Source organism: Drosophila yakuba, chromosome 3R (assembly GCF_016746365.2).
Source record: "Drosophila yakuba strain Tai18E2 chromosome 3R, Prin_Dyak_Tai18E2_2.1, whole genome shotgun sequence".
NCBI lineage: Eukaryota > Metazoa > Arthropoda > Insecta > Diptera > Drosophilidae > Drosophila > Drosophila yakuba.
In genome coordinates, this window is record NC_052530.2 from 21,621,826 (window position 1) to 21,631,648 (window position 9,823).

The 9,823-nt window shown below is 47.9% G+C and overlaps 3 protein-coding genes across 5 annotated transcripts; 1 reads left to right on the forward strand and 2 right to left on the reverse strand.

Moving 5' to 3' along the window:
* The first annotated feature begins 150 nt into the window (after nucleotides 1-150).
* LOC6537848 (arf-GAP with coiled-coil, ANK repeat and PH domain-containing protein 2) lies at nucleotides 151-5,980 on the forward strand. Of its 2 annotated transcripts, none has more exons than XM_015193055.3 (10): nucleotides 151-566; nucleotides 2,032-2,148; nucleotides 2,226-2,319; nucleotides 2,382-2,546; nucleotides 2,614-2,757; nucleotides 3,099-3,394; nucleotides 3,569-3,706; nucleotides 3,772-3,930; nucleotides 3,992-5,146; nucleotides 5,202-5,980. In XM_015193055.3, the coding sequence occupies exons 1-10, from the start codon at nucleotides 514-516 to the stop codon at nucleotides 5,386-5,388; spliced, it is 2,508 nt and encodes an 835-aa protein (XP_015048541.1). In that variant the 5' UTR covers nucleotides 151-513; the 3' UTR covers nucleotides 5,389-5,980. The 2 variants fall into 2 exon arrangements, with proteins under 2 accessions (XP_015048541.1, XP_002098389.1); XM_002098353.4 differs by having other exon boundaries at nucleotides 152-566; nucleotides 3,590-3,706.
* Nucleotides 5,713-8,179, reverse strand: LOC6537849 (myoneurin). Of its 2 annotated transcripts, none has more exons than XM_002098354.4 (3): nucleotides 7,014-8,175; nucleotides 6,816-6,949; nucleotides 5,713-6,755 (listed from the first exon to the last, which is right to left on the reverse strand). In XM_002098354.4, exons 1-3 carry the CDS (start codon nucleotides 8,095-8,097, stop codon nucleotides 6,051-6,053), a joined length of 1,923 nt encoding a protein of 640 aa, XP_002098390.1. In that variant the 5' UTR covers nucleotides 8,098-8,175; the 3' UTR covers nucleotides 5,713-6,050. The 2 variants fall into 2 exon arrangements, 1 of the variants encoding a protein (XP_002098390.1); XR_001454008.3 differs by having other exon boundaries at nucleotides 6,614-6,755; nucleotides 7,010-8,179.
* Nucleotides 8,180-8,247: 68 nt separating this feature from the next.
* Nucleotides 8,248-9,821, reverse strand: LOC6537850. Its single transcript, XM_002098355.4, has 2 exons — nucleotides 8,970-9,821; nucleotides 8,248-8,904 (listed from the first exon to the last, which is right to left on the reverse strand). Exons 1-2 carry the CDS (start codon nucleotides 9,643-9,645, stop codon nucleotides 8,567-8,569), a joined length of 1,014 nt encoding a protein of 337 aa, XP_002098391.1. The 5' UTR covers nucleotides 9,646-9,821; the 3' UTR covers nucleotides 8,248-8,566.
* Between the last annotated feature and the right edge of the window lie 2 nt (nucleotides 9,822-9,823).

The window sequence follows — 9,823 nt, forward strand, 5'->3', positions numbered from 1 at the left end:
AGTGAAAAACGGCACAGACAAAGTCCTTAGTATCAAGTCTTATATCATGCGCTTAAATTTAACAATTTAAATTAAGAAATCAGCGAAAGCAAAAAAGCCCGCCAAAGTGTGTGACCATTCGTAGCAGCTAGATTTGTTTTCGCCTCGAGTGCGGTCACACCGATCTGCTCGAGTAGAAAGTGAGACGTTTTAATTTGTTGTCTCTGCGCGCTGTGTAAATTTGGTTAATTTGGCCCCAAATCGCGTAAATTGGCGAGTTTCGCTAATTAGGGCCAGTGCTCAACGTGTGTGGCCGTCGATTGCCAGGGATGCGATTCATTCCCATAGCTCCGGCTGCCCGCAATTAGGTTCTCACAGAGCCGCCCTCGAAAATCGCGTATCGAAATCCCCACTTCAGCCAGGAAAGCAAAGCAGAGCAGCAGCAGCAACAGGCCAACAAAGATTTACGGGCCTCAATTAGCGGAGCGAAATAGCCAACAGTGCAGTGCAGGTGCTGCGTGCGTGGTGGCCAAAATGCGCGCCACCATCGAGTTCGAGGAGTGCCTAAAGGATTCTCCCAGATTCAGGTGGATATAAGCTGCAGCCCCTCTCCCCCTCCCTCTGAATTCGCATTTCAAGTCGCTTTTGGACTGAGATTTGAATTGCTTCATGTAGCGTGACTGGTTACTATCTAAAACCAGATACAGCCGCACCACCACCACCCAGAACCCACCTCCTATACCTCCTACACCTCCCCAGCAGCGGCACCTGAAAACGCGGCTTAATCATCCATCGAACAAACTTTGTCCCGTCAGCAGTGTGGAATGTGCCTGCCCCTTAATTTCCGCACTTAAATTGCCGATGCTCTCGTCTCCGTCCACAAACGCTGCTTCAATGCTTTGCCGCTGATTGATAAGATTTCACCCAAATTGCCGCTTCTCCACTAATCGTGTCCAAAGACAAAAGCTTTCCCTCGTAAAACGGTGCACAAAAGCGGCTATAACTTGTTTGCCCAGCAGCCCCATCCCAACTTCTCCACTTTTTAGCACCTGCTGCTGCAGCTTCACTTGTAGGAAAACAGGAAATGAAGACTATCTTGGGTTCGTCTGCACTTCTTTTATCAAGTGTAGAAGTACAAACTTGACCTTGGCTGTTTGAATTCGAAGTACACTACAATAAATTATGTGAATCATCTTGCGAACATTTCTGCCTTGCAAATAACAAATAGGGAATCAGGAATATCAGAGATATGGCCCAAGATTTGTAAAGTAATGCTAAACTAGGCAGATATTTTGGTTGTATATACACCACGTTTCAGTTAAATATTCTCCAAAAGTACAGAAGTTTTATACATATGTGCATTTTAGAGATTAAACTAGTTTCTAGTTTTCTGTAGAATTAAACCATATAATTTTTATCAAAAACATTAGTCTATTGCGCATAGCGCCTAATCTTTTAAATGACACATACTTAAAGATACAGCTTTCGAAATCAATTTGTTTAAAATAAAAACAGTATGTGATAGAAATATTATCTTAGAAAATACTTATCATAACGCTCAGAAAGAAAACACAGCTGCAATAGAGAGACTTACATTTGAAATTAGCATGTAGCCTCGGAAAAGTACGACCAAGAAAATAAATACAAAGTTAAAACAAAAGCAGTGCCCGACAAATCGATGGATGGATGACACAGGGGAAAAGACGAGAAAAGCCCGAGGAAGACGCAACAGAGTGATACAAAAACTTGTCCCGGGGATGGGGGGTATTCCCTATTTTGTGGCGACTCGTCTTCAATTGGAAGAGCAAACAGCGCTTTAATAAGTCCACATAAATTAAAAGTGTCAACATAAACAGAGGCAGAGTAAGAGTGGAGGAGCTCCAGCGATAACTTCTTTGATTAAGCGAGCAGATTATATTTACCCTGCTCAGCCAGTCAAAGGCAATTTTAATCATCAGCTTACCCAAGCCGATGCCCATCTTTTGTTTACATCTCGACGATATTGTGCTAACGTCTTCGATTTGTTTTTTTTGATTTCGTCCTCCCCCGCAGACAATTTGTGTCCAAGGAGGAAAGCGACATCGAGCACTTGGAGCAGCGTTTGGAGAAAATCATCAAGCTGTGCAATGTGGCCGTGGACTCGGGCAAGGAGTATGTCAAGAACCAGAGGTAAACAACCCACTGCGCCATTATCCTACCTCATTCATATTCATTGGCATCGATTCGCCATATTTTCGTCTTTTTAGCGCCTTCGCCATGTCCTTGTGGGATCTACAGCAGCACTTTCTCGACAACAAGAACGCGCACAATGCGCTGGGCAAGCTGATTCACTGCTTCCAGGTTAGCACTTCAGTGTCGTCCTAATAGGCTATATAAACCCTGTGTCCTGTTTGTTTTTCCAGGAGATGAACAAGTTCCACACCATCCTGTTGGATCAGGCTAGTCGCACGGTGCTTAAAAATCTCAGTGTGTTCGTGAAGGACGACATCAACCAGGTGAAGGACTACAAGGGACACTTTCTCAAGGTCTCCGAAGGCTATGACAATGCGCTGATTAAAAACGCTCAGGTACGCTTGACTTGCAGTAAAGTAGATGATGATTCCTGTAGCTTTATCCTTGATTTCTGCATTGCAGGCCAGCAAAAACCGACCGCAGGAGATGCAGGAGGCTGCCAATATACTTTCTGCCTCCAAATCGTGCTTCCAACACACCGCTCTGGATTATGTCAACTATATAACGCTGGCGCAGGCTCGCAAGGTCCCCTCAATACTATCCACGGTAAGAAAAGGGCTAGGTGCCAATCATAATATTGCTTATCGGCTTTCGACTGCCATGAATGAAGTGCCCCACATGCACTAAGTATATAACTTGCTGTGGTTTGTTATTGCTATGACGTCACTGTTGTGATATCGATGTGAGCATGTATGGGTCTCATATCTAAAACCAATGATCAGCATGTTGAGTCAGTCGGTGCGCTGGCCAATTCGCTCAGTTGTCTATCGGGAGTGCGTGGAGCTGGTGTGCCGCTATCGGAGAAGGGTGGAGAACAATAGCTGCTATTCTTTGCATTTGGCACGTTTTCATAGTGGTCTCCTCTGCTCTCTTTTCTATTTCGGCAGCTGTTGGATTACTATCAGGCGTGCGTGACCTATTACCACCAGGGCTTCGACCTGTGCAACGACTTTGACGAGTTCTTCAAGAATATCAGCGAGGATTTAAACGCTCTGCGCGGGGACTATCAGCAGCTGGAGAAGGCCATGCAAAATCGCCATATGAGCGTGAATCGCTACTGCGACTCGAATACCAACAGCACATCCAACAAGATCGAGGGCTATCTATTCAAGAAGAAGTCCAAGGGCTTTAAGACCTGGTGCCGACGATGGTTCTACCTCAGCGACAACCAGCTCGTTTATAGGTGGGTGCACGCTCCCTTACTACTGCTATTCATTTAGTTCATTGAGATACATACGTATGCCATCCCATCTGCTTGCTTAGTTAATCAATCGTCTTCTTTTCGTTTGCAACTTTTGATTTTTGTGATGTTTTTGTTGTGGTGTGTAATGTGATGTGTTGTGGCCGTACGCTGAAGTGATTTGGATTCGCATTGCAGAAAACGCAGCAACGAGGACTCCTTCTCGGTCATGGAGGAGGATTTGCGCATCTGCAGCGTGCGCCCGGTGAACGAGGGCGACCGCCGTTTCTGCTTCGAGGTCATCTCGCCGACCAAGTGAGTATTTCATGTTTTACTTACTCATAGAAAAAGGATAATAATTGTTTTCTTTTTATTTGCAGATCTCACATCCTGCAGGCTGACTCCGCCGACATGCTTTCCCTGTGGATTTCCGCGCTACAGCACAGCATAGGTGCAGCCATACAGCATGACTCCACGCATCACTCGCGACCACAATCGACGAACACACCCAACAACTCTCTGCCCGCAAAGCGTAGAATGTATGTTTGAATCACTCGTATTATCCAGTTTAATCATAACGAAAATGTTCCCACTTCGCAGCCACTGGGAAGAGTTTCTAAAGATACCGGGAAACGCTTACTGCTGCGATTGTAGGAGTCCCGAACCACGCTGGGCCTCCATTAACCTGGGCATCACACTGTGCATCGAGTGCTCCGGTGTGCATAGGAGCCTGGGCGTGCACTACAGCAAGGTGCGTTCCCTGACGCTGGATGCCTGGGAGTCGGAGAACGTGAAGGTGATGATGGAGCTCGGTAACGAGGTGGTTAACCGCATCTATGAGGCACGCATCGGCGATGATTGTGCGCTGAAAAAACCCACGGAGCAGTGCGAGATCGGAGTGCGCGAGGCTTGGATCAAGGCTAAGTACGTGGAGCGGCGGTTCGTTTGCGGTATGCCCAAACCGCAGGAGCTGCTGGCCAGCGAGACAGCCGAAGTGCTCAGCATAGACAGTGGTGGCGTGGTAGAGGACGGAGAAAGTGGAGGCAGTGGAGTCGCAAAGCGGGCCACTCTGTCGCTGGGCGGCACTCGAAAGTGGGCGGTAAAGAAACTTCGACGAAGGCAGAAGCAGCGCCCGATCCCAAAAACGCTGAGCGATGATCCGAGCATCTATAACACAGCAAAGACCGGCGACGAGTTGGAAGATGACGATGATGATGAATCCATCAACATTCCCTCGATGTCACTAAGCATTTCGCGCGATGATTTGCTTGTGATCGGCGATGATCTGGCTCTTGACAGATTAGAGACTCCCGGCATTCTAGGCAGCGATCAAGAGAGCACCGATGGCGAGTCGGATGTGGAGTCGCCTTTGGAACTGCCCTTCTCGCAGCTGGACGCCAACCAATTGCTGTACATGGCTTCGGTGGTGCACAATCTGCCAGTGATGTGCATGGCCTTCGCCCTGGGGGCCGACAAGATGTGGAAAAATCCCCAGGACCGGCAACGATCGTTCCTGCACCAGGCCGTGATCTCCGGCTCCGTGATGGCCTGCGAGTTTTTGCTACTTAACGGAGCCGCCATCGATGCTGTGGACGAAATGGGTTACAGCGCCCTGCACATATCCACGGCCAAGGGCCACATCGCCCAGGTTTATTTGCTGTTGAAGCATAAGGCTGCATATGACCTCTCCTCCAGTGACGGCAAGAAGGCTCTGGACATTGCGGTGGACCAGGAAAACGCCGACATTGTAACACTGTGAGTAGCATAACCGAGCTTCAATTCTGAGGATACATAACCATCCTTTTTTCAGACTCCGATTGACACAACTGAATGACGAGATTGGACCCAACGACGAGTATAATGGGGAAGATGAGACGTACAAGAACGTGATGAAGGACTTCTCCAAGTTACCAGCCAGTCAGACGCGAGTTCTGCGCCAGCGGCATGACTCAAATACACTCGAATCGCAGCGCAGCTCGCTTACAAACTCCGACTAGCAGTGGCACAAGGGCCGCCAGAGTTAGGAACTTACTGGATATTATGGGAATAGTTCCGATTATTAGGCTAGCGTGATATTGGATTGTTATTGGCTTTATAACGCATTAACCAGGAATGTTAAACGGTTTCGACCTCTATGGATGTCGTTGCGGGCTTGTTTCCCTTGGTAATCTCATTTGAAAAGCGCTTCCGATTATACAAGAAAATATTATTCATTGCATTTTGCATTCGAATGGCAGGCAAGACCATTCGTTTTCTCTTAGGCGCATTTTGAGTCCCGTTTTTTTGGCGATTAGCTTAAGTTTAAAGTATTCGTAGAGCAGTTGAGTTTATTAAAAATACGTATATTTGCCTATCAAATTGTACATCGTCTTATGTGGTATTTATTAAACGATATTGTAAAATGTACGTCTAGCTATATGGTATCCTGTTACAGAGCTGATCCAAATGTTCCGATTTGTATTTGTTTGCTAAACTGTTTAACGCTGCATGTTTCTAAATGTTTTAACACTATCATGTTGATGATATTTGGTGCCAACTGTTGTGAGCACTCTAAGTTCGCGAATAAAGTTGTAAAATATTCAGATCAAAGTTGATCTATTCAGGTGTAACATTGTGGTCCAAACTCCGGTGGTGTAATGGCTAAACATGTCCAGTAGTTTTAAGACACAGCTTGAAACTCGTTCGTCTCGGAAATGTAGTCTGTGAGCTTGTTCTTCACCTTGTGCATTGTGGTCACATGTCGCTGGACAGCGCTGCGATCATTGAACTGTCGCCCGCACTGTTTGCAGGAGAACATGACGCCAGCGTGGGTGACCAGATGGCGGCTTAGGCCCGACACATGGTTAAAGCTACGATGACACAGATGGCACTTGTGCGTCCGAGAGTTGCCCATGTGCACGCGACCAATGTGCTGCTGCAGGTTGGACTTCTGGGCGAAGCAACTGGAGCACTGTGGGCACTGATGGCGCTTTACGCCCGTGTGGGTGTCCATGTGACGCTTAAGCACCTCGCGCTGGGAGAAGGACAGTTCGCACTCGCTGCACTTGAACGGTTTCAGGCCCGTGTGGATAATCATGTGGCGTTTGAGGGAGCTGGCGCATGAGAGTTGCAGTGCGCAGCTGGGACACTTAAGCGTGCCGCCCTTTCCACTTTTCAGCCCCTTAATATGGGTATTGTGGTGGCGCGTCAGAAGTTTCTGCGTAGGAAAGGCCACCGGGCACAAATGGCACTGGAACGACTTCACCGTGTCCGTTATGCGTCCGGTTTTCGGTTGAGGGCAACTGGACTCCTGCTTGAACACCAACTCACTCGACCTTTTTCGCTTGAGAGGCGACTGCTCATGTCCATCGTTCTGTTCCTTTTCCTTTAAATAACAGGATTGAAGTTACATTTGAGCTTAATTTTAAATCATATGCTTAGTTACCACTATAATGACATTTTCGTGGAAGCTGAAGACCTGTTGCTCCTGAGATATCTCCTCGCCCAGGTTAAACACCACCACGTCTTCGATTTCCTCTGGCTTTTCGCCACTGAACTGAATCTCGCCATCTTCCTTGACTAAGCAAAGAGTTTAATGAAGTATGAATTTATTTATTCTTTTTCTTAAAATATACCCACTTACTGTTATAGGAGGTTATTCCGTTGTCCTGGTCAAATTCGGGAGTGGAGTCCTGGTTTTGATCCTCCGAGCTAGCGGAGTTTATGATGTAAATCTCTCCATTATCTGTGTGCACTACATCCCCCGATCCAACCATGTTGATATCCCTGAAATCTTCACCACTATCCGCGGGTACTTCCTCCTCCAGTTCGAGGCCATCTATGTTTACATCGCTCGTACTTACGGGTTCGGAATTGCACCCCAATATAAATTCTTCCTCTTTTGCATCCTTCGTGGGCTGTATCACCTTTTGATTGGCGACGACCAAGCTGGGGCGTCGCTTTGGAAGAGATTTAAGTTTTGGCCTGGGGGTGGAGGCGTCTTCATTGGCTTGCGTCTTGGACTCCGGCTCGGACCCATCCAAGGACTCCCAGCGACCGGCCTTCTTCTCGGTGAGATACACCTCCAATTCGCCTAACAGCATGGCCAGCTGCTCCTTTCTAATGTCCTCGCTAACCTCGTTTCGCAGGTCGTCTCTAACCTGGTTGCGCACCTCCTCGGCCAGTTCCTTGCGCACCTCACTGCGCACTTCCTCCGCCAGTTCCTTTCGCAGCTCGGTGGTCAACTTGGTTCGAAGTTCTAGACGAGATTTGACCAACCGCTTGTGCATTTCCGCTGTCTGTTCTTCCTTGAACTCGTCTCGCCACTTTTCGTCCTCCAACTTGCGCACTTTGTCCTGCGCCTCGATGAAGGCTATCGAATCCTCAAACTCCAGCTCGTCCTCGTCATAGTCGTCCGGATCCTTGGAGAAGACGCGGCTTCGCTTCCCGAGCCCCAGAAGCCGGACATGCTTGCGAAGCTTCTTCTCCGCCCACTGGCAGCGCTGCCGGAAGAGGAATGACTTTTCCAGCTGGTAGCGGCACTCCTGACAGATCCTCTTCGGCAGAGTATCCGTCGCCTTGGCGTCCAGTGAGACGCAGGCCATCAGGCGCACGGGAATCGAGAGCTGGGCGTCGTCCTCGTCGAAGATGGCGTACGCATCCTGGTGCTCCTTGAGGCACAGGCGGCACAGGGTCGCCAAATCGGGATACGACGGCAGCGCGTCCATAGAGTCGTCTATTTTTGGTAAATCAACGTATTTACTCGGTGGCGTCTCTGCATCGCAAGCAATGTGACCGCAGACTGGGCGGCAAAAAATACCTACTTTCGTAGCAAAGACTATACAGTCACACTATTCATAAACAAACAAAATTTTAAATAAAATTTAAAACGCTTTTATTTTGGTTACAAATCGATACATAAGACTATTCCTGTTTTATTTATTCAGTTTAAAGGTATATTTATTGATATACATGCTTAAATTAATATGCAATAATAATAAATATTGGATGAAATGGCATAGGAAATGCATATTTGAAAATTTCAAGAATACGGTGACAATTAAAAACGGTAATGGCTTAGCTTAGTGCACAAAAAAAAATATTATGCTTATAATATAACTTAAATAACTACCGTAGTAATACATAGAACACTTTCAATACATAATGCATGTAAGTTCATTGGCGGACTTTTACTGGCTACGTGACGGTGTTATTTAACTTATCCGCTCCTCTGAGACGACAGCGCACACAATTATTAAAATCTGCATACGACTTGGGGCTTCCATTCTTGATGGAGCTGTGCTTACGGCAGAGGTTCTCGCTCATCTTCTTGGAGTTCACAAAGCGGCCTCTTTTGCGACAGGGCAATTGGGTTTGAACATCCTTTAAAGGAGATTGGTAGGCATTCAGAAAGGTGTCCTTGTTGAAGTCGGCGCGCAGATGACTCAGCTGGGGATCGTTCATGTTGATTTCAACCATGGGCACGGCAACTAGTGGCGTTGCAGCTGGCTGTCTGCTGGCCTCCGGTTCATCGTCTATTCAATAAGTGTACCAATGATAATCATATAAGTTGTCGTTGTGAAAGAAGGGGTGGTCTTACCCAGTAATTCTACCACGCTGTCATCGTTCTGCTCCATTAGCTCTTCGCCTAACTCTTCTTCGTAGAAACCACCAGCAGGCAGCTGACTGCTGGAGCTCAACTTTATCTCGTAGGACGCCTCGTTGCGCTTGCGCACAAAGTAGCGTTCCAGTTCGTCGAACACGTCGTCCAGGACGCTGAGACGCAACTGCTGCTTCGCCTCGGCTATGACGACCTCCTCGAGTTCCGCCCGCAGCTCCAGCTCGATATCCGCCCGCACCGCTTGCTTGCAAGTGCTGAGCAGCTCCTTCTTATAGGCGTCGATCTCGCTGCGAATGAGCTGTGCCGCCTGCTGGCGCCACTGGGCATTGTTCTCGGAGCAGGCAGTGGGCGTGCATCCTTCCACATCTCGAAGCGCACCTCGATCTTCCTCCAATTCGCTCAGCTTCGTTTTGACGCCCTGTCGTTGCAACGCCTTGTGGCGCCTCAATCGGCGATCGGCTGCAAGGCAGCGCCGTCGGAAGCAGTGCATCTCCTCCAGTCGCAGGCGGCACATGGTGCATATGTGCTGTGACAGCCCGTCTCCGGCCTCGATCTCCAGTGATGTGCAGACCATTATCCGCAACGCAGTCGTTCCATTTGTGCCGAAAACTGGAAAGTTGGCGTCTTTTGCCAAGCACAGGCGACAAACATTCATGTTGGATTCGCAGGAAATTCGGAGAGTGGCAGCCGGACACCAGGTACTATTAGGTACTATTCCGTATGATTAATACTTCGGCAATCTTTCCAAGAGCCAATTTAGAACATGAAACATAAAACCATTTAAATACAAACAAACACAAATTAGGGACGTAGCAACCATCAACAGACTTAGC